Below are 23,298 nucleotides of genomic sequence, written 5' to 3'. Positions count from 1 at the left end.
GATGGTTACATTCTTGTAGGGCCACTGGTGCGCATGGCATTTTTGGCAGGTCCTTGATCTAACAGATTCTTTTAGGTAGATAATTCCTGCCACATTGCCAACCGACAATCTTTTCCTGTCTCTGGACACTCGTTCCTTGACAAGTCATTCACTCTGGCCACTCTCATTCATTGACAGTCATTCATTCCATGCCTGACTGCCCCTTTCATTCCCTTGGAATCTATACATTTTGAATGCCTTTTATATACCATACTGTACATCTTGATGTAACCTTCACATGTCTGTCTTTATTGTTCGTAACACAGTGGGGCTTGGCCCCGATTTTCGTTCAGTGACTGAATCTTTTCTGGACTGGACACTCGTTCATTGCCTGTCATTCCATGCAACCATACAATCTGGCTGCTCATTCCTTGACAGTTATTCAATGCCTGACTGACTCCTTTTGTGTGCCTTGGCATCATTCTGTATATGTAATAGTTCATATACATTACATTTCCACTTGCTACTTACGTCATGTTACTTCATTATCTTGAATGTACTCTCTTGTCCCTGGTTACTGGTTCTTGGACAACTTTTACAGTCTTTTCATTGCATATTTGCATACTTCATACCTCTATTATTCACCTTGTTTATTAGTGTGCATATTGGCTATACTAATATTAGTGCTAGGCTAAGACTATGTACGTGTTCGGATCCCTGATCCTGCACAGTGCCAGTGTTCAGTTATAGATCTGTGTTATTTCATCTTCTCCTTGTATGATATTACGAGCTGCTCTGTTGAACCGTCAGCAGATGATGGTAGTTCTCAATCAACAACTACTGCCCCCTAATGTTCGTTGTCATTAGAACGAGAGGAGGCAGAGTTTACAGCCCTGGATGCAGACTTTTATTTGTATTTCTTTTACGTATTGAATCGTTGTACTTTAGTTCCATACATGTCCTCCAGTGTTCTCCTCATCCATAAATTGGTGCCACATACGTCGTCTGCACCGCTGGAGCTGTTTCCGCCGTTCATGCAGGTTGCAGTGTCGCAATTTTTCGCTTCACATTTTGCGTGTTGGCTAGTAGTGCTTGTTTCCTTGTTGGCTTCTGCCGGTGCCCCTTGCTTTTCTGTTTTTGTCCTAGCTGTTTGCGTAGTATACGGTTGGGCAGATTCTGCAAACAGCTTCTTCTAGTTTTCGTCCGGGTCGGACTTGTTGGTTCTTCGGTGGTCCCGGGGGAAGGTTCCTCCCAGACGGGGCAAGTTTGCTCGTCAGAGATTTCGTTCTTACCCAGCTCGCCGGGTGTCCCACCTGTGTGCGTTGCTGTGTCTCGTGTGGCGCTGGTGGAGCTGCTAAAGCTGCTAAAGCTTGCTTTCAGTTTTGATGTTCTTCTGAACCATTTCGCAAGCTGTCTCGGGCATTGTTTAACCTCTGGCCGGCTCATGTGCCGCCCGAGCCATTCTGGTCTTGGTCTGGGGGCTGTCTTCTCTTTCCCCTCAGTTTGTTGTGGCTCCTTCGGCTCCGGATTGTTTCACGGAGGTTTCTGTTCCTTTGGGTTCTGGTGTCCGGTTTGTTCGTTTGCAGCCGTCTCTTCTTTTCTAGCAAGGTTGGGCCAGCTGCTTTCCGGAGGGTTCCCTAAGGTTGTTGATGCTTGTTTGGTTTGGTTGGGGGTGCATTTTCTTGAGACCGGTTGTGGCTCTCTGCATAGCCTGCGTGCCATGGCTTCTACTACCCTGGACCGCTTTGTGTTACCTGGGTTCCCTTCGTCCCTGTTCCAGGGCTCGGGTCTCCCGGGTCGTCCGTGGGGTCGTTCGGTGTTGCCAGCTGTCTTTTTTTGGGTTTCGGGGGTATGGTTTCCGCCTCCTGGGTTTGTCCCTCTTTTGAGCTTGTCTTTGGGTAGTTAGCTTCGGGGAGCCGAAGGTGTTCCCCCCAGAAAACCAGTGTTGAATGTAATGAAATGCCATTTTATGCGTGATACCCATAGGCTCCCTGGCATCAGTCCTCCCTCCAGTCCATGGTTCTTTTCGCGTGTTTTGACATCCAGCCTAAGAACTGACAGGCTCGGGTAGCCGGCAAGGGGTCTGAGGCTCCCCCTTCCCCCTCCCTGGGAGGGGGGGAGGGGTTGCATAGACGATGGCGCGTTGGTAAAGATAACGTCATGCTCGTTTGATCGTTTTTCTTCAGGGAGAATTCTATCCTCTCGTTTGGCATTTGGTAGCATTTATTCACCAGAATGGGAAGGTGTTTTGGGGCGCCTATCTTTCTGGGTGCCCAACCCGGTCAATGGCAAACATAGAGTACTTCTAAACCATATATATAGGGTGTTTCTATAGGCCATTGCTCCTCACGCCTCTTTGAGGGGGCCAAGTTCTGGCTTGTGGTCCCCGGTAGGCCTAGAACTCCATGTAAATTGACTGATACCCAAAGCTTATACTGTACATCCGTATCAGCCAAATAGCTCTGGGGAGCCCTCTCACCCAGAAAATGGCATTTCATTACATTCAACACTGGTTTTATTGTCCTAATAATATTATTAAACAAAATCTGTAACCAAAAATATATATGATGACATACATCCAGAATTTAAGAAACAAATCTGGCTAACGGGTTCGAGTGTGATAGGCTTATTTGATGGCCCCCGTCCCTACCCCACCACACCACTGACACCTCCCCCACATCCCCACATCCCCACTGTATATGGGAGTAACAAAACAATTAACATACAAACATTACAGAAAACTATTATTTGTAAATCTGACATTTATCTAACTACCAAAAAAGAAACAAATCTACCAACCTGTTCATTAAATTCAAATTCCACTGCTGGTGTCTCCTCCTCCACTTCCATTGCTTGTGAAGACACCTGTTGTGGCTTTCCTATCTTTGCTTCTTTATCCTTGTTCCCTCCTTTGTCCAGGAATAAAGTCAGTTGCTGGCCAATTGTTGGCGCTAACACTTGAATGGCATTTTTGTGCAAAAACAACACATATGAATCAAATTCTGACACCTTGCCTCTCAGAGAAGCCTGAAATAAAAAAAAATAATTACGATACAAAATATATATGGTCTATTAATACAGAAATTCATATATACTTCACTGTAAATTAGCATACTGTATATAAATTACTACTGTATACCTCGTGTGTGTGTTTAGTTCAACTGCCTTCATTGCATGTCTATTAAACACAACAAAACAGGTTGACAGACCTCATAAAATAGGTAGGGTAACACTAAGGAAAAGAAGAAAATCAGTAGGAGCCATGAGGAAGAGGATTTAAGCCTATGCTCTGGGTCCTGAGTACCTATATGTAGTAGAATAAGGAGAGAGTACTTAGCTATTACGTATAACAATACAACACTTGGAAGTGTTGTATTGATCGACTTGACACAATCAACTTGAGAATGGTCCAGGACGGACCGAAACGTCGTCGTCCCTTCATTTTCTAGTGTGTGGTCTGGTCAACATATTTCAGCCACATTATTGTGACTCATCGTCTGCAACACTTGGAAGGGTTATGAGGACAAGGAGTTGAGATATGAGGAGAGAATAAAGGAATGGCACCCAACTACTTTGACCATGGGGATGGCATCATGACAACAAGAAGCAAGGCTCTTGCTCTACCAACTAGCCCAAGTTTATGAACTCATAATATAAGCCGTATAAAGAATAAATTGAAAAAATGATTAACTTAGCATTATAACATACCTGGTTTGTTATATTAAAGTGTACTTAATACAAATTTAAAGGTATATACAGTTTATATTATACAATATGTACAGAGGTAGGGAGAGAATGAGAGTAGGTGTGGATGTTGGGTAGGTGTGGATGGTGGTGGTGGGTAGGTGTGGGTGGTGGTGGGGTAGGTGTGGATGGTGGGTAGGTGGTGGTGGTGAGTAGGTGTGAGTGGTGGGTAGGTGGTGGTGGTGTGTGGGTGGTATTGGGTGGGTGTGGGTGGTATTGGGTGGGTGTGGGTGGTATTGGGTGGGTGTGGGTGGTGGGGGGTAGGTGTGGGTGGTGGTGGTGGGGGGAGAGGGGGGGAGTAGGTAGGTATGGGTGGTGGTGGGGGGGGGTAGGTATGGGTGGTGTTGGTGGTGGGTAGGTGTGGGTGGTGGTGGGGTAGGTGTGGATGGTGGGTAGGTGGTGGTGGTGAGTAGGTGTGAGTGGTGGGTAGGTGGTGGTGGTGTGTGGGTGGTATTGGGTGGGTGTGGGTGGTATTGGGTGGGTGTGGGTGGTATTGGGTGGGTGTGGGTGGTGGGGGGTAGGTGTGTGGGTGGTGGTGGTGGTGGGGAGAGGGGGGGAGTAGGTAGGTATGGGTGGTGGTGGGGGGGGGGGTAGGTATGGGTGGTGGTGGGGGGGGTAGGTATGGGTGGTGGTGGGGGGGTAGGTGTGGGTGGTGGTGGTGGGGGGGGGGGGGTAGGTGTGGGTGGTGGTGGTGGGGGGGGGGGGGCGGTAGGTGTGGGTGGTGTGGGTGGTGGTGGTGGTGTTGGGTAGGTGTGGGTGGTGGTGGTGGTGGTGTTGGGTAGGTGTGGGTGGTGGTGGTGGTGGTGGTGGTGGTGGTGTTGGGTAGGTGTGGGTGGTGGTGGTGGTGGTGGTGGTGCAACCCGTCCTCTTAAAAATAACGTCACTTTTGGCTCGTATGCGCACTATGGCCAAATTTGGACGTAATTTGAAATGAAATCGACTCACAAAAGTGACGTACTGGTCCGTTTTCTATTTGAGTCGTCCGGCCCTCCTCGGACAGCTTAGAAGAGGAACTTTCCATTAACGTTTTTCATAACGTTTTGAAACTTTATGAGAATTTCCTGCCCACCTAACCTATCAGAGGACCCTTAACTTACTGTCGTTGAAAAAAAAATCCCAAATTTATTTTAAATTTTTTTTCATTTTCAAATTACGTCCACTTTCGGCCATACGGGCAAACGGCCAAAAGCGACGTTCCTTTTAAGAGGACAGGTTGGGTGGTGGTGGTGGTGGTGGTGTTGGGTAGGTGTGGGTGGTGGTGGTGGTGGTGGTGGGTAGGTGTGGGGTGGAATGGGCATTGGTGGCTGAATGGACAGTACATTGGACACACAATCCTGTGAACCGGTATTCGATTCCCGGTGCCGGCGAGAAACAAAATGGGCAGTTTCTTTCATCCTGATGTTCCTGTTACCTAGCAGTAAATAGGTACCTGGGAATTAGACAGCTGTTATGGGCAGCTTCCTGAGTGTGGATGTGGGTGTGTGTGTGTGTGAGGGGGAAAAAATAGTAGTTAGTAATAGTTGATTGACAGTTGAGAAGCGGGCTGAAAGAGCAAAGCTCAACACCCCCGCGCCGGCAATCCAACTACCAGTTCTTGTCTGATGTGATTCTGGAGAAGTTGTGTGCCTCTGGCTCCTGTTTTGTCTCAGTTCTGAGCCTTGTGGTGTGGGGCTGTCTCTACAGGTGGTGTGTGAGCCAGGAGAAATATTCTACGGTATTCGGGCTGCATGCGCCTAGGGTTTCCTTCCCTTGAAAGGGGAAGGGCGTCTGACAGCTGGGTGAATAGGGCTTCAGATTCGTAGTCCTGAAGTTCCGGGTTTGATCCCCGGTGAAGGCGAAGACAAATGGGCAAAATATTTCTTTTACCCTGATGCCCCTGTTACCTAGCAGTAAGTAGGTACCTGGGATTTAGACAGCTGCTATGGGCTGCTTCCTGGGGGGTGTAACAAAAAGGAGACCTGGTCAAGGACCAGGCCGCGGGGACGCTAAAGCCCCGAAATCATCTCAAGATAACCCCTAGGTGCCTAGTAAGTACTGCCCTTGGGACTTGGGGGCTCCTTCTACAAGTCACCTTGGGATCTACCTCTGCTGTGTCTTTTACTGCTCTGTACTTGGCTGCCCTTGGGGTCAGCTGGGGTTTTGTAGCCCTTGTTTATCTCTGGGTAGGCGGTAGTTTTCCTCACTGGTAGGGGTGCAGGGGTACAGCACAGCTAGTTATCACCTATTATAGCGGCCGGCTCTGTTCCGCCTGGGTATGTTTTCATCTTGCAGGATTTTTCTTTTGTTTTTGTTTGTTCCTGCTTAGTGAGCGGGTGTCTGCCTTGTCCTTCCCCTCTCTGTTGTTGGGGTCAGTGCATGTTTTATTGTGTGTGTTGGTGGTATCTCCCGCTAGGCCCCAGTGAGTGGACACGTCCCAGGGGTTCGGCTTTTATGAAGTTTGTTTGGTAGACTTGGGCGCCGGTTCGCAGTACCTTGCCTGGGCTTCCCTTTGCGTGTTAAGAAGGCTAAGGATTCTGGGAAACACCATGGGAGCTCCGTGGTCCGATGGATGTGATCCTTGAGTCCCCTCTTGCTTCATGCGAGATTGAAGGTTGCTCTGTCCCCTTGTCTCAGGGCGACACTCACTGGTTGTGCCTCCGCCATGCTGCCTGTTGGGTCGGTGATTCTTTTGATCCAGAGTCGTGTGATGTTTGTTTTCTGTATGTGCTCCAGTTCACCCAAGTTACTGAACATGATGAACATGACATGAGGGTGCTTGGCAGCTGCTGCGTTGCATGCTAGATTTAGGTTGTTGCAACGTGCTAGGTTGGTTGTGGCCCTGGATGCCCCGAGACTGCCCCGTTTTGGTTATAGGACTGAGAACAAAACAAGAGCCAGAGGCACACGACTTCTCCTGAATCACATCAGCCAAGAACTGGCCGTTGGTCTGCCGGCACGGGGGTCTGGGGCTCCTCCCTCCCGGGGAAGGAGGGGTTCGCAGACAGCAGCGCAGCAACGTGATGACGTCATGTTAGTTTGCTACTTTTCGTTTGGGGAAGTTCTGACCACTTGTTCGGCTTTCGGAAGCAATAGTGTCACCAGAATAGGGATTTGTTTTGGGACGCCTACCTTTCTGGGTGCCAGACCCGGTTGATGGCAGACATAGAATGCTCCAAACCACACGGGGGTTTCTATAGGCCACTGCTCCTTGCGCCTCTCTGAGGGGTGCCAGGTTCTGGCTCGTGGTTCCCAGTAGGCAAGAACTCCATGCACATTGACTGATGCCAGAAAGTTATACATATCCAATCAGCCTGGATAGCTCCGGGGAGCCGACGGGGCTCCCCCAGAAAAAATATTAGAAAGTTTTCTTTTGCAAACTGAGTGGTAGATGGTTGGAACAAGTTAAGTGAGAAGGTGGTGGAGGCCAAAACCATCAGTAGTTTTAAAGCATTATATGACAGAGTACTGGGAAGATGGAACACCATGAACATAGCTCTCATCCTGTAACTACACTTAGGTAATTACACACACACAGAAACCAAAGCAGAAACAAATGGACAGATTCTTTCACCTAATGGCCTGTTCACCTAGCAGTAAATAGGTACCTAACACAGCTGCTTCCTGGGAATGTGTGTATGTGTGTGTGTTAGAAATTTACGTTTGTAATAGACATAATAGAGGAAAAATAGATCAGTTAGAAAGTGTTCTCTGCACTTTATGAGGGAATCTTGTTTTGGCCTCTTGAATCCAGCAGGCTATTAATGACTTACAAGGGACTGGTGCAGTTTGATAGGTGTGGAACTATCCCGAGCTGCTAGCAACAGGGAGTTAGCGTGCCTCAACCATGAACCATGATATGCTTAACAGTAACACAACCTGGAGTATGTCTGAACTCACAAGGAATTTGGAGACTTAAGAACACATTCTAAAAGTATTGTTGGAATTTAGGTCACAAGAAAAAATATATCAAACATACAGGGAAAACTTACAATGGCTGTAATTACTGCTGATCCTCTGGCTGCATACTGAGCCATTTTGTGACGATAATTGATGTGCTGACTAAGATCTGCTAATTTCTTTGGGTCCAAGAGGTCTGGGTAGGTCCTATCTGCTTCAATGATGACTGCAAGCAGTCTATGTACAATTATATCAGCATACCTGTGCAATAGCAACAAAAATTTAACCCAATAAGTTGGAACATATAACTGAAATGTTATTACAAGGTTAGAAACATTACACACCCACTGTGGTGCACAGAGGACAAGAAGAAAAGTATCAATATACACTGTTTTTAGTGCTGATGCTTGGCAAGCTGGAACTGAAGTTATAAGATCACTTTCAACTACAAGACCCCACAGCAGCAGAGCCAGAGCCATCTGCCTCCCTATCATGCAAGGTAACAGGTTCTGTGCTGCAAGGCCTCTACCTAGTATATATGGTATGAGGTTCAGTGCTCATTAGGACCTTTAGCTAACATATCTGGTGTGAGATTCAGTGCTTAATAGAGCATCTGGATAAAATATTTGGTAAGAGGTTTAGTGATCAATAGGATCTCTAGCTAACATATCTGGTGTGAGGTTCAGTGCTTAGAACCAGTTAATACAGACTGGAGGGAATTATCCCTAAACTGAGTAGCAAACAACTAGATGAGCTTGAATCAGAGGTGGGGTCAACATTCTCAAGACCAAAGATAGAGACCAGTGACATTCTCAAGACCAAAGATAACAACATATACACATGGAATATACACATATATACAAATACTTGAAGCTCTGATCCCAAGCCTGCATACTAGAGTGAGAGATATGGTAGGAAGTATAAAATAAATCCAATGAAAAGTTGGGTTCAATAAGCACTATTAGTGAACACAGTGTACACATCAGAGGGCCACTTCTCAGTCTCCTGCCAATGAATATAAGAAATGTCACTGGAATAAGAGAGGAAGCTTTAAAGAGGGAACTAGACAAGTTTCTGCTGGAGATAATGAATCAGCCAGGCTGTCATTGCTATGTGGGTCTTGTGGCTACGAAGACAAACTGCCTCTCAGACCAGGGAATCGCTGCGGAAGGCTGGCCACAGGGCCAGGCTGTAAGAGAGGAGGAACTCTTGAAATCATCAACAGGTCCATTACTGGAAAATCTATAGGTAAATTATACTAGATGCAACAGCTATGAAGCAAGGATCAAGAGCTGGATCTTCCTCCCTGTAGACATAAATCAGGTAAGCAAGATACAGAAAAAAAATATTTAATTTAAAAATTCCCTATTTCTAAGAAGTGACAACCATCAGGAAAAAAACCCAGTGTTGAATGTAATGAAACGCCATTTTCTGGGCGAGCCTCGGAGGTTCCCTGGAATTTATCAGGCTAATGTATGTTATATTAGACTGGGACATTAGCTATGGAGTTCAGACCACCCAGGGAATCAGCGCCAGAACCTGGCCCCTTCAGAGAGGTTTCAGGGAGCAATGGCCCTGGAAAACCCCCTTGTGGTTCGGGGTTTTCCTTATCTGCCATCGACCGGGGTTTGGCACCCAGAAAGGTAGGCATAACATGGTTATGCCTACCTTTCATAACCCCACATGGTCAGAAACTAAAACAAAAACCGAACAGAGAAATAGAAACTCCCTACAATCCCAAGGAAACAAGCAAACAAGCTATTATCACAATTTACACAATTCGGAACTAGGCTTCAACCAACGTGGGAAAAAAATGCCAACCGGACAACCGGATGGGAGGGAGGGTAGCCAGGGAGCCTCCGAGGCTCACCCAGAAAATGGCGTTTCATTACATTCAACGCTGGTTTTCTGTGGGGAGCCCCTACGGCTCCCTGGAGCTACATACACAAAGAGAAGGAAAATAGGGACTTACCTGGGAGGCGGCGGCCACACGCTCCTTAACGCGAAGTCGAGACAACTGGCTGCAACCTGCGACCCAAAGCAACCCAAGAACGCTGAGGAGCAGACATGGTCAGCAAATAACGGACGGCCAGGACCCTGTTTGACTGCCAAAATCCACGTGCCCAAATATGAGCCCAAGACATGTTACCAAACACGGCAACTAAAGCTGCAAACTTCCGAACGTCATGGGCGCGAGGATAGACCACAGGCTGGCTGGCTAGATTTAATAGCCCTTTCGGACAACCTGGGAGACCCGAACCCTGGAACAGGGAACGAGGGAAACCGGATCAACCCAAAACGCATCCCCAGCCACCCCAGCTGAGGCACGCAGGTATTGGCAAAGAGCCTCAACCGGACACAACACATGATGCATCCCCGGTCGAACCAACCAAGCATCAATGACCCACGGACCCTCCAGAAAGCAGCCGTCTAGTTCTTCGCCAGAAAAGATGGAGAAGGCTGCAAACGGACAAACCTACCCCCAGGACCAAAAGAGCAGAAACCCCTGTGCTGGAGGAGAGCATGAAGCTCCCCTACCAGACCCCCAGAGGCCAATGCCAACAAAAGCAAAGCCTTGGAAAAACAATATTGAACCGAAGGGGCCACCAAAACCAAGGAGAGGAAAGATAGGAGAGCACCCTGTCCAAGGACCAGGACGGCTCAGACGGCGCGTGAGCAGGCCGGAGGTGAAACATAGCACTAGAAAGCTTATGGAAACAGGGCAGATGTGACGTCCACCCTGCACGCTAGCTGGAGCGACTCCGCCAGCCTCACACGATATGAGGCGACAGTATTAGGCATCAAATGACGGTCCTGAAAAAGCCAAGAAAGGATAAGATAACCCAATCCAAAATATAAGACAACCTATGAAGAGCAAGAAAATGTCGAAAAGAACGCCAGGAAACTTCATACTGTCGCCGAGACGAAGCTCTCAAGTGGGACACCATCAACAAAGCCACCTGATCACCACAGAAATGGTGATACACCCGCGTCAAAAAGATCAGACACGAAGAGCAGAGAAGTTTGAACCAGCTCGACCTGTTGAAAAAAGGGGAGGTGCGGGAAACGCCTTGGGTTCGGACACCGAGCCAATAGCGCAGGAAACCAAAGCTGGGCCGGCCACCAAGGGGCCGCAAAGACTACTCTCCCTGGGAAGGTCTCCAACCGAGCCAGAACCCTAAGCAACAGCTGGACCGGGAGGAAGAGGTACAGGTAAACCCCACTCGACCAGTCCTGCCGAAAGGCATCCACTGTGAACGTCTTGCAGTCGGGGAAGGGCGTCACATAGACTGGAAGATGCCGAGACCACGCCGACGCGAAGAGGTTCACATCTGGGAGTCTGTACGTCAGGCAGATCCAACGAACCGAGTCATCGTCGACCGTCCATTCCGTGGACAGGGGAATGAAGCGAGACAGGCCGTCCGCCAGAATGCTGGACACTCCCCGGACATGAACCGCACGGAGAGCCAAACCCCGAAAATCCAGCAGACGAACCACTCGAAGGTACCAACCCCAAAGAGCCAAGGACTGAAGAGAACCCCCGTGGGTCAGGCAATGAATCGTCGGAGAACAGTCCAAATGGAGCCGGTTGGTTGATCCCCAAGTGACCTGAACCCTCCGAAGCGCAAACCAGACTGCCGCAAACTCCCGAACCGTGCTGTGAGCCCAACGGAAGGATAGAACCCACCGTCCCTGGCCGGCCTGGTGAGCACTGGTCACAAAGCCCCAGCCTAGGGACGACGTATCCGTGAACACATCAAGCGAAGGCTCGTGAAGGTGCCAAGGCACCGAACCCTGAAAACCCCGAAGAGGAAGCCGGTGATGCAGCAACCGACACAAGGCCCCCAGAGGACGAACCCAATGATCGGAGAGAGGCGGAAGGGACGTCTCCGAAGGAACCACAACAGTCGCTGAAGCCAAACTCAACCAGGCAGGAAGACTAGCATGGAGAAATTCAGACTCCGGCACAACCACTCGAGCAACCACCGAGTGACCCGGGACCCCTCAGAAACAGCCAACAGCGGGACTGCAGCCGCAGCAACGCCTCTGGAGGGAGAGACAAGGAAGCAGTCCGAGAATCCCAAACAAGACTCAGTCAGGTCCGAACCTGGGACGGAACCAGACGGGACCGGGACTCCAATTCACCAGGAACTCGAACCTGGCAAGCAGTTAAAGAACCACACACCTGGCGAGCAGACCCACTGGGAGCCCACACCAATCAGTCGTCGAGGTAGACCAATACCCAAACCCCTAACAGATGCAGACAGGTCACCACGACCTGGGTAAGACATGTGAATACGTGAAGTTCCAGATTTAAGCCAGGCCTTTCCTGAGACCCAGGGACACGTATTGCCTGATTTAATCCAGGCACTCAGCTCCAAAAGAAGCCGGACCTGACACAGAGTGGTCATCTGAAAGGAGGAGCAAGGAATCCTGAGGTTCAAACGGAACAAGTCCAGAATGTACCACAGATCTGCCCAGTCCCGTATCGACACTGGAAACAGGCGGGAAACCCACCTGAGGGAAGGGGGTCGTTCAGTTCACCAGGAACCCGAACCTGGCGAGCTGGGAAAGAACCATATCCCGGCCGAGCTAAGAAAGAACCATATTCCTGGCGAGCAGACAAGCTGACCGACTGGGAGCCCACACCAGCCAGTCGTCGAAGTAGGCCAAAACCCGAATCCCTAGAAGACACAGACGGGTCACCACAACCCGGGTCAGACGCGTGAATATGCAAGGTGCCAGATTCAAGCCAAAAGGTGGGCAGCGAAGGCGGTAAGCATGACGCCCCACCACGAAACCTAACCAGTCCCTGAACCCCGGATGAATAGGAACGTGCCAATAAGCGTCCTTGAGGTCCAGGGACACCATCCAGGCACCCGGCTCCAACAGAAGCCGGACCTAAGACAGAGTAGTCATCCAAACGGAGGGACAAGGAATCCAGGGGTTCAGACGGGACAAGTCCAGAATGAACCTCAGATCCGCACAGTCCCGTTTCGTCACTGGAAACAGGCGGGGAAACCCACCTGAGGGACGGAGTCGTTTTGACTACACCCAAGCGCACCCACTCTGAGATGACTTAATGAAGTACAGGAGAAGAAACCTGCCCTGTTAGCCCCGAACCCCCCAAAGGAGAATGTGCTGCCCAATGCCACCGCAGGCCGGATGACACGACCGAAAAGGCCCACAAATCGTGGGACCAAGCGTGAGCAAACAGAATGATCCTCCCCCCCACCCCATCGCCCCATCAACAGGGTGAACTGCGAAAGGGCCGACGCCCTTTACGAGAACCCAAATGTCGAACAGGGCGATCACCGTGCCGACCAGACGACGCCAGCACTGAATAGTCGAAGCTACTAACGCCCCCAGGTCCGGGTCCCTAAAGCCAAAACGGGGCAGCCTCGGGGCATCCGGGTGGGAAACCAACCTAGCGCGTTGCAGTAACCTAAACCTAACATGCAACGCTGATGTTGCCTGTATCCTAACAGGAAGATCCTCAGAGTAAAACTGGAGCACAAGCAGAGAACACGACTCTCAAGACTCCGGGTCCAAGGTGTCGTTGACCCAACAGGCAGCATGATGGAGGCAAAACAGGTGACTGTCACCGTGAGACAAGGGCACACAGCAACCTTCAAACCCGCACAAGGCAGGCTGGAACTCGGGAGACGCATCCATGGGTCCACCGAGCCCCGACAAGGGTTTCCAGGGCCTGTTGGGGTAACAACTATGGGAAGCCCAGGCAAGGTGTTGCTAACCGGTTAAGAAACCCAAACAAGCAAGGGGTAGATGATAACACTGAAACCCCTGGGACGTGTACAAGCACGGAAGCCTAGCAGAGGGCCACCAAAACAGAATCAGGGGAACTATAGGCCCACGTGGCAGAACCTCCACCAGGCAAACAAAAAAAAAACAAAAGAAAAACCCTGCAAAAGTACACTGTCCCCAGAGGCAACAGGAACTGGTCGCCGTTTAGGTGGCAGGACACACAACACCACTCCCTACCCAAGGCCAAACAAGGGCCCCAAGCCCCAGCTAACCCCCAAGGGCAAGGCAAATGCCGAACAGCAAGAACCCCTACGGGAGCGGTTCCCGAACGCCCCAGGGAAGATAATCCTGTCACACAGGGGCTGTACTCACAGGGCACTTAGGGAAGGAAGCCCCTAAGCGCATGCAGCCCCGGCACTGATAATGTACTCCTGGCCACCGCACACCACACTAAGACAGCAGAGAACGTCACACAAGGCAAAACACCGCCAAGGAATTTGAGGCCAGAGAAGCGTCAGTCCCGGTTGGTAGTAGCTTACGAACTAAAGGCAGCCGGTGCGGTGAGGTCCGGGGGATCCCCCTCCCCCTCTCGAGGAGGGGATGGGAGGGCTGTGCGGACGACCGGCGCGGCAATAAATTGTGATAATTGCTTGTTTGCTTGTTTCCTTGGGATTGTAGGGAGTTTCTACCTCTCTGTTCTTTTTTTTGTTTTAGTTTCTTACCATGTGGGGTTTGTTTTGTTATGCCTACCTTTCTGGGTGCCTCACCCCGGTCGATGGCAGATAAGGAAAACCCCAACCACAAGGGGTTTTTCCAGGGCCATTGTTCCCTGAAACCTCTCTGAAGGGACCAGGTTCTGGCGCTGGTCCCAGGTAGGTCTGTACTCCATAGCTAATGTCCCGGTCTAATATAACATACATTAGCCCGATAAGCTCCAGGGAGCCGTAGGGGCTCCCCACAAAAAAATATTTATTAATGTAGTGAAATACCTCTTTCTGGTAGAGCCCTGATGGCTTCCTGAAGCTATCCTGCTGAAATTGCTCCTAGCTACTAGGTCACATCAGTCGTGAGAGTTCTGTCTGACATGCCGGGAACCAGAGCCAGAACCTGGCGGTCCCTCACTGAAGTGCAGAGTGAGCGAGACATTTTGCCACCCCCACCAGGAAAGCATCCAGAAAGTCAGTAAAGCATTACAGATAACTGCCAGGTTCACAGAAATCTAAGCCTCAAAACCACCAAGCAACTCCTCAAATGATTTAAAACAATGATCGAAACATTCAAAACTATCTTGAACCTGTCAGTACCTACCCAATGCCAACACTTCTAGGTCAGTTCTGGAACATATGAACCAAATATCAAGGAAGTGATGCAACTGGTAGGAAGGGGGGGGGGGAGTCAGGGAGCCACTGGAGCTCTGCCAGAAAGAGGCATTTCATTACATTCAATGCTGGTTTTCTTTGCGAGTCTCCCAATAGCTCCCAGAAAATAATTAACCCTGGAGTGAAAACAAACTTACTTGAGAGGAGGAAAGGTGGCAGATTTTAAAACGAAAGAGACAGCAAGGAAACACAGCCCAAGAATGCCAAGAGGCTGGGACATTAACTAAATGTCCCAGCTGTCATTACCCTGTTAGACTGCCAAAACCCCCTGATCCTGAATATCAGTCCAAGATAATTTGAAGAAAAATCCAGTAAGAACAGCATATTTACAAGCATCATTGACCTTGGGGAGTAAATTGTAAGCTTGCTGGATGTATTGGCAATGGGGACAACCTTGGAAATGCGAGCCTTGGAACAGGAAACAAAGGAAACAGTAAAGACCCATAAAGCATCCGCCGAGACAGAATCAGTGATATGCAGGTAGCAGTGAAAAACTGCTACCTGCATACCACATACCAAACACAACAAATGAAGCACCCCTGGCTGAACCAACCAAGCCAGAAAAGAAAGATAGGTTGCAAACAAAGGAACTCCTCCACCAGGGCCAACAGCGCAGAACCCTTTCCTCCGGAGAAGAGAATGATGCTCTCTAACCCAACAGCCAGCGGCAAGAGCTAACAAAAGGACTGCCATGAAAAAGGTATCCCAGACTGAAGTGTAAACCGTGAACCGCCAAGGAAAGAGAAAGGCGAGTACACGGTCGAGCGACCAGGATGGCTCAAGAGCAGCATGAGCAGGTGGGAGGTGAGAAAAGTGCTGGAGAACACTTGCAGAAAACAACTCGAGAGGTACTAATGCCAAATGAAAGCAACAGTGACTCTGCCAACACTGAATGATAAGGTGACAGTAAAAGGCAAAAGGTGCCATCAAGAATAACCATGAATGAAAGGACAAGACAACACAGAGACTGAGGAAAAGCAAAGGAGGTATAGAAAATGGTGAAATACATGCTCAGCCACCTCAAAGACAAACACAGGTGGAACACCAATAACCCAGCCACCTGCCTGTCATACAAATGACAAAAGACATGCATCAGAAAGTTAAGAGATGAGGAAAAGGTCAAACCAGCAAGGTATCTGTCACAGGACCAATAATCTGCTCATAGAGATGGGGCAGTAGAAAAATGTCCGGGTTCTGACATTATGCTAGAAGCACTGAAAATCAAGGCCGAGTTGGCCACCAAAGAGTCGGAAAGACCACTCTCCCCGAGAATGACCCTAGAATGGAAAGAACCCTGAGAAATAAATGAACTGGGAGAAAAGGTAAATGAACATTCACCTTGACAAGTCCAATCAAAATGCATCCACTACAAGGGTCTCCCATTTGGAAAATAGAGCCACATAGGAGAGAAGGCCCTGGTTCCACACCAATGCGAAGAGGTCCATCTTGCGCAAACAAATGTTTCACAGAGCCAACGGAAGGACGTGTTGCTGACAGTTTACTCTGTGGAAAAAAGATGGAAGCAAGATAGCCTAGCTGTGAGAATGTTGGACACACCCTGCACATGAACTGTGTGGAGAACCAAACACGAGACCCCAGAACCCAAGCCACTCAAAGGGTCCAGCTCCACAAGACAAGAGACTGAAGTGACTTCCTAAATTGTAGCTGGATGAAGTTCTGGGAGTTCTCCTACTCCTCAAGCCCAGCCTGGGACCAGGCTTGACCTGTGAGAGCTTGGTCCAACAGGCTGTTGCTCTGAGCAACCTGCAGGCTCACATATTCACTTCAGCCCGGTTGGTCAGGCACTTCTTACGGAAAGTCATGTTGTTTTCTTGAAGACTTAAAGACTTTTGTTTTGGCAATATCTCTTACATTTGCTGGGAGGATACTGAACAACCATGGACCTCTGATGTTCATACAGTGTTCTCTGATTGTGCTTATGGCACCTCTACTCTTCACTGCCCCTCAGTTTACGCAATGAACCACCAGGGAGCAGTCGGACCCGAGGACCACATAAAGAACGTTGTGCGAGAAGTCCATGGTACGCTTTCTAACTTTCAGAATTGCTTTTAAATACAAGGATGGCGAAATACTAAAGAAATTGTTCTCGACTTTTGCTAGGCTGAAGCTAGAATAAGCAGAGGTTGTGTGGTGCCCATATCTTAAGAAGCACATCAACAAACTGGAAAATGTGCAAAGACATGCAACTAAGTGGCTCCCAGAACTGAAGGGCAAGAGCTATGAGGCATTAATTATGCCAAAACTAGAAGACAGAGGAAAAAGAGGTGATATGATCACTACATACAAAACAGTAACGGGAATTGATAAAATGATAGGGAAGATTTGCTGAGACCTGGAACTTCAAGAACAAGAGGTCATAGATTTAAATTAAACAAGGATCCTGAAGAAATGTAAGAAAATTCACTTTCACAAACAGAGTGGTAGACAGTTGGAACAAGTTAGGTGAGAAGGTGGTGGAGGCCAAAATCGTCACTAGTTTCAAAGCGTTATATGACAGAGTGCTGGGTAGACGTGACACCATGCGCGTAGCTCTCATCCTGTAAGTACTCAGTTTCGGGTGGAAACTGAGTACCCAAGTGCGCCACAGGGACGTTAGAAAGAACTTTTTCAGTGTCAAGAGTAGTTAACAGATGGAATGCATTAAGCAGTGTTGTGGTGGAGGCTGACTCCATACACAGTTTCAAATGTAGATATGATAGAGCCCAGTAGGCTCAGGAATCTGTACACCAGTTGACTGACAGTTGAGAGTCGGGATCAAAGAGCCAGAGCTCAACCCCCGCAAGCACAACTAGGTGAGTACATGCTGACATGTGCGGTGTGTTTTCAACATTCACAATCACCCTTCTCAGTGGAGCAAAATGGTATCATAAATGTCAGTACTTAATACTGGACCTCCACAGCTGAATCCTCAGTGTAGGACGAGGACCCTCTATCTATCAATGTACAACTGCTTGAGTATATAAGGGGAAGCCAGGAGTCAAACTGCCTACCGGAGATAGTCCCCAGCCCCCAGTTAACCACATACTGCTGCCAAGACGAAGCACGCAGGTGAGACACCATCAACGAAGCCACCTGATCACCAAACAGATGGTGATACTTGAGTTAAAATTGCCAGACGCGAAGATTCGAGAAGACCGAGCCAGCCACGTAATGGACTAGACCGATCATCTGAAAAAGGCGGAGCCGTGGAAAAACCCCCAGGTACGGACACCGAGCAAGTAGTGCCTGAATCAAGGCTGGGCCCTCCGAGAACTAAGCAGACGTGACACCTGAAGCGACCATCCCCAAAGAGCCAAGGAACGATCCAAGAGTCCCACACAAGACCCAGCCTAATCCGAACCTAAGAGGGAACCAGATGGGATTTCCGCCAATTCACCAGGAACCCGAACCCGGCAAGCTGGGAAGAACCAAATCCCTGGCGAGCAGACGCCCAGACTGGCTGGGACCCCAAATCAGCCAGTCGTCGAGGTAGGCTAGAACCCGAAGACCTAAGAGACGCAGATGGGCCTCCACAACCTGGGTAAGGCGTGTGAACACATGAGGTGCCAGATGCAACCTGAATGGGAGACAACGAAAGCAGTAACTGAGATGCCCCACAACAAACTCAAGCCAATCCCTGAACCCCGGATGAATCAGGACATACCAATACACGTCCCGGAGGTCCAGACACACCATCCAAGAGCCCGTCTCCAACAGAAGCTGGACCTGGAACAGAGTAATCATCCGAAAAGAGGGGCAAAAATCCAAGGGTTCAGACACGACAAGTCCAGAATGAACCGCAGGTCTGCACAATCCTGTTTCGGGACTGGGAACAGACGGGAAACCCACCTGAGGGGCATCATCGTTTCGACCACACCCAAGCGTCTCCACTCCGAGATGACCTGACAGAGCAGAGAAGAGGCCCGCCACGCCAGCCCGAACCTCCCGAAGGAGGAGGGGCCACCCAACGTCACCGCAGGCCATCGGAAACGACCCGAAAAGCCCACGAATCGTGAGACCAGGCCTGAGCGACCAGAGGGCCCCCCTCCACTGCCCCGCCAATGGGGCGAACTGCGTAAGGGCTGACACCCCTCATGAAACCCCGACTTACACACACAGCCATCACCACGCCGGCCAGACGAAGACTGGTTTGAAGGCAGCACGGACCCAGAAACTGGCACCAGCAGCCTACCATGATGGGCTGAGGTGACCGCCCGCACCTCAGTCAGTGAGACACAGGAAGCCGAAAACGTCCGGAAGGACAGAACTGATGGACCCGAAGGGACACAGAACCAAACCCGGGGAAGGGGCTGACACCAAATCCCAACTCTTATGCAGAAGGGGGAAGAAAACCCCCACTCCATGTAACAGTAAGCCCTGCTCGGAGGGTAGGAAAACCCAGGCAGGGCCCAATGGGGCACAAAGCCTTCAAGTCAGCCCCTTCCCAGCCCCAGGAATCACCACATCAGGACCCAGGGACAGAGTCGTTCCCCAAAGCCCCGGCCTCAAAAGAAAAGGCCGGCACAGCCGTGGAAACCGGAAGGAAGGGGGCCCACTGGTCAGACCCAAAAGCTTCAGCAGGGAGAACCGACTCTAATGCCTCCGTCGCCACCCCGGAAGGGGCATCCCCAAGACTGCCAGAGTCTCCCGCCCATCTAAACGCTGCCCCGACTCCAAAACCTTTAAACGGTGCGGAGCCGGATGTAGAAGGGGGGAAGGACAAGACCGAACGAGCAGGAAAAGGATGAGGGGGAGTGGACGAAACCAAGGCCAAAGTGACCAACGCCCCCGAAGTCCGGGTCCCTATAACCAAAACGGAGGCAGCCTCGGGGGCTTCAGGGTAAGCAAGCAACCTAGCGCGTTGCAACGACCTAAACTTAACGTGCGCCGACTGTACCTGAATAGAGTCGTCAGTGGATTGGGTAAAGTGAGTCACAAACAAGCAACAAGACTCGCTGGACTCCGGGTCGAAGGTGTCATCGACCCAGCAAGCAGCTCGACAGAGGCAAAAAAACAGAGTCACTCCGAGACAAGGGAACAGAGCAAACCTCAAACTCGCACAAAGCGAGGGGGGGGAGACTGAGGGGTCACATACATTGGACCCACGCGCCCCCGTGGGAATTCCCAGGGTCCTGAGATGGAACTCATGCTCAGGGAAGCCCAGGCAGGGAACTGCTAACTGGCGCCCAAGTCTACCAACAAACTTTCTAGAAGCTGAACCCCCGGGACATGTCCACTCACAGGGGCCCTAGCAGGGGGTACCACCAGGAACACAGAGAGAGAAACCTAAGGTATAGATAGGGGGCAGCAAACCAAAGGCAGACCCCCACCCCCCAACCAGCAGGAAAACAAAATAAGAAAAACCCCCACAAGATGACAATGTACCCAGGCGGAACAGAGCCAGCCGCTATTATAGGTGATAACTAGCTATGCAGCACTCTGAGCCCCTAGACTAAGGACTGCAAACCCTTAGGGTAAACCCTTACCCTAATGGGTTTACCACTTAGGGTAAGAGGTAGTTTATCCCTTACCCTAAGGTAAGGGGTAAACTACCCATTACCCTAAGGTAAATAAGGGAGGAGGAAAAACCCCAGCACACTCAGGACGGTCAATTACCAAGCAGCAAAAGACCAACAGAGGTAGACCCCACGGTGACCTGTAGAAGTTGGCCCCAAGGGCAGTACTACAGGGCACCTAGGGAAGGTGACCCTAAGTGCATGCAGCCCGAGTACTTGGGAAATTACTCCTGGCTCGCGCACCACCAGAGAAGACTTGCCTCACACCACAAGGCACAGAGCAGAGGACAGAAATCAGCCAAAGAACTGAAGGTGTGGGTTGCCGGCGAAAGGGGTCTGGGGCTCCCCTTTTTCCTCTCATGGGGAGGGGGGAGCTGCACAGACGGCAGCGAGGCAAGTGGTGACGTCATGCTCGTTTGCTTGTTTTTCTTTGGAGAGTTCTGTCCACTCGTTTGACTTTCAGTAGTAGTTTCAACCAGAATAGGGGTTTGTTTTGGGATGCTTACCTTCCTGGGTGCCTGACCTGATCGATGGCAGACATAGAATCTAAATAACATATGCTATTCTATAGGCCATTGCTCCTTGTGCCTCTCTGAGAGGGGCCAGGTTCTGGCTCATGGTTCCTGGTAGGCCTATGAACTCTATTCACACTAACTGATGCTAAAGTCTAATATATTACATATCAGCCTGGATAGCTCCGGGGAGCCAAAGAGACTCCCCCCAGAAAACTTAGATAATTACTTCTGACGTGTGAACTTTCCTACTGTCAAGAACCAACAGCCTGTCACCACTCAGTTTCTGTGTGAACTGACTCTACTGGTTTCAATGATTGTATTAAAACCCTTTATGGTGTTACACAGTGGAGTTTGCAGAATGTTATTTGCTCTCTGAAATTGAACAAATCCACAAGGCCGTGATGGGGGTTCGAATTTACTCCCGGGATGATCCCAGATGCTGCCTTAGTTGACTAGGCCACAACAGCATCTCAACGACTAAGGCAGCTTCTGGGATCATCCCGGGCGTAAGTTCGAACCCTCATCACGGCCCTTGTGGATTTGTTCATTTGATGCATCACGGTACAGGTACTGTGATTTTTGTGTGTATTACTCTGTGTCTCTGTGCAGGTTCTGGTTCTGGTCCACGCACGGTATGTGAAGCAGAACTCCCATGACTGATGTGAACTCATAGATAGCAGCCACCTCAGTGAGAGGGCATCAGGGAGCAACTGGGGTGGGGGACAGGGAGGACAAGGTGGAGCTCCTCCCAGATATTAGAAGATTAAAATGTTTTGAAAATGTTCCTCTCACATCTTAGTAAAAAAAATTTTGGTAACTTGCTAAGGGCCTTTAAGTCTTGTTGAGTCTGTATACAACAATGTGCTTACAATCTGCTTTAGCAGCGCCAATGAATCAGGCAGATACTATAAAGCATGCATCATGTAATCACCTTTGAAGAAATCCTAATAACAAACTAGATTATATTAAAAAAATCTTGATTTAAAATGTCACGTGAATCCTCTGCATAGCAGTGGAACTGCCTTTTCCCTTCACCTTCAATGCCTCTGCACTGAAAGTCTACATCTACACCAGCCTAGATAAGTCAACAGTGCTGCCACCTCTCCGCCTCTCCGTACCCCCCAGGGCCTGGCACGGTCTGATACGACTCAGAGGCAAGCTGGGTGCCTCTGCTAACCAGTAGTTTGCCTTCACAAACAAGCAGTTAGCCACCTTCAACGGTGCAACTCAACACAAAGGCACCGCCAGCCACAAGGAGCAGTCTGCTAGTTGACCAGATGTCCACCTTGTGTTGACACCGGACAAGTCATCACCGCCGGACTATATAAAGGGCTGGAGAAGCAGTCTCTCTCTTAGTGCTCTTGGATCACCTTGGTCTCTCTCACCCGTCGTCTGTGTGTCTGATGCCGTGGTGGTGTGGTAGCTGTCTTCAGTACACTAGTATATCTTCATGCATTGTATTAGAGTTAAACTTTCATTTACTTATTTGATTTGTTATATAATAACAGCCAAGTATTCTCAGGTGCCATTTTTGTTCATAAATATTTTATTAAATTGTTTTAATTATTTATTTGATGATTTTCATTTGTTTCCACCTGCGACTTACACACTGCAAGGCGAATAGCAGCATTTTTTTTATTTGTGTGCGGGAGAGCCATACCATATTGGTTCAGTATAGCTGCGATACCACAGCCCGTCACAAAAAATATCTATTTATATATATAATCTATATTTAAAAATATATAATCTATATAAAAATCTATATTTAAAAAAAAACAAATGAAACCTTAGAGAGTTCTCAAGTTATTCAGCAATCAATATTATTACAATACCTATAAAGAACAGTGTGTAAAATTACACCCATTGTTTGTGTTATTTATTAGAGAGTAATAGAGAAATACACAAACCTTCTGATGGGTGAAGTAAAGTGAGTGTAGGTTTGTGTGGCTAGTCCATAGTGATAATATTCTGGAGGCTCCCGAGTACCAGAGCAGAAGTAGAGAGCCTGCATCATGCATCGTGTCGTCATTATACGCAACATGCTGTTGAAGAACGGATTGTTCTCCCGAGTGTTGTTGTCCAGACTCTTGGCCAAGGTCTTGTTGCTCGTTACGTCTAAATTAATATTCTGGTGGGGAAGAGTGGTAGCATCAAGGTAGGCAGCAGTTGCACACAAGCAGTAGCAAATATAACTATGAAAGTGAACATGAATCAATGGAGATTTCACATGCATGCATTATGTGACAACCTCCATTTGATCCATGAGTAGTATAAAATGCTTTTCAAATCATCATGATTCATAAGTTTGCAAAAGTTATAAACCCATAAGTAAAACATAACCCAGCCTGCATGTTATTCATTATCACTGAATAAAAATGAAGAAAAATGGAGACTCTCACAGGAGTGGAGAGTCTTCTTCCTGGAGAAGGAAAGTCATTAATACAGTACTTGAAATAGAAGTTAAAATATGACACATATTGACACACACACAAACACACCCACTCACTCACTCTTTTACTCTCT

The 23,298-nt window shown here is 49.1% G+C and overlaps 1 protein-coding gene across 1 annotated transcript in view; it reads right to left on the bottom strand.

Annotated features, from left to right (window-relative positions):
* LOC123768081 (exosome complex exonuclease RRP44-like protein Dis3) overlaps positions 1-23,298 on the bottom strand; it is a 119,109-nt gene that overhangs the window by 5,483 nt on the left and 90,328 nt on the right. Inside the window, 3 exon segments of the mRNA XM_069307083.1 lie at positions 2,779-3,006; positions 7,692-7,860; positions 22,683-22,903. Of these exon segments, the coding sequence (XP_069163184.1) occupies positions 2,779-3,006; positions 7,692-7,860; positions 22,683-22,903 (618 nt within the window).

The sequence above is a fragment of the Procambarus clarkii genome, chromosome 59, assembly GCF_040958095.1.
Source record: "Procambarus clarkii isolate CNS0578487 chromosome 59, FALCON_Pclarkii_2.0, whole genome shotgun sequence".
Classification (NCBI taxonomy): Eukaryota; Metazoa; Arthropoda; class Malacostraca; order Decapoda; family Cambaridae; genus Procambarus; species Procambarus clarkii.
Note: the sequence above shows the minus strand (reverse complement) of the source record. Positions and strands in the feature narration are given on the sequence as shown.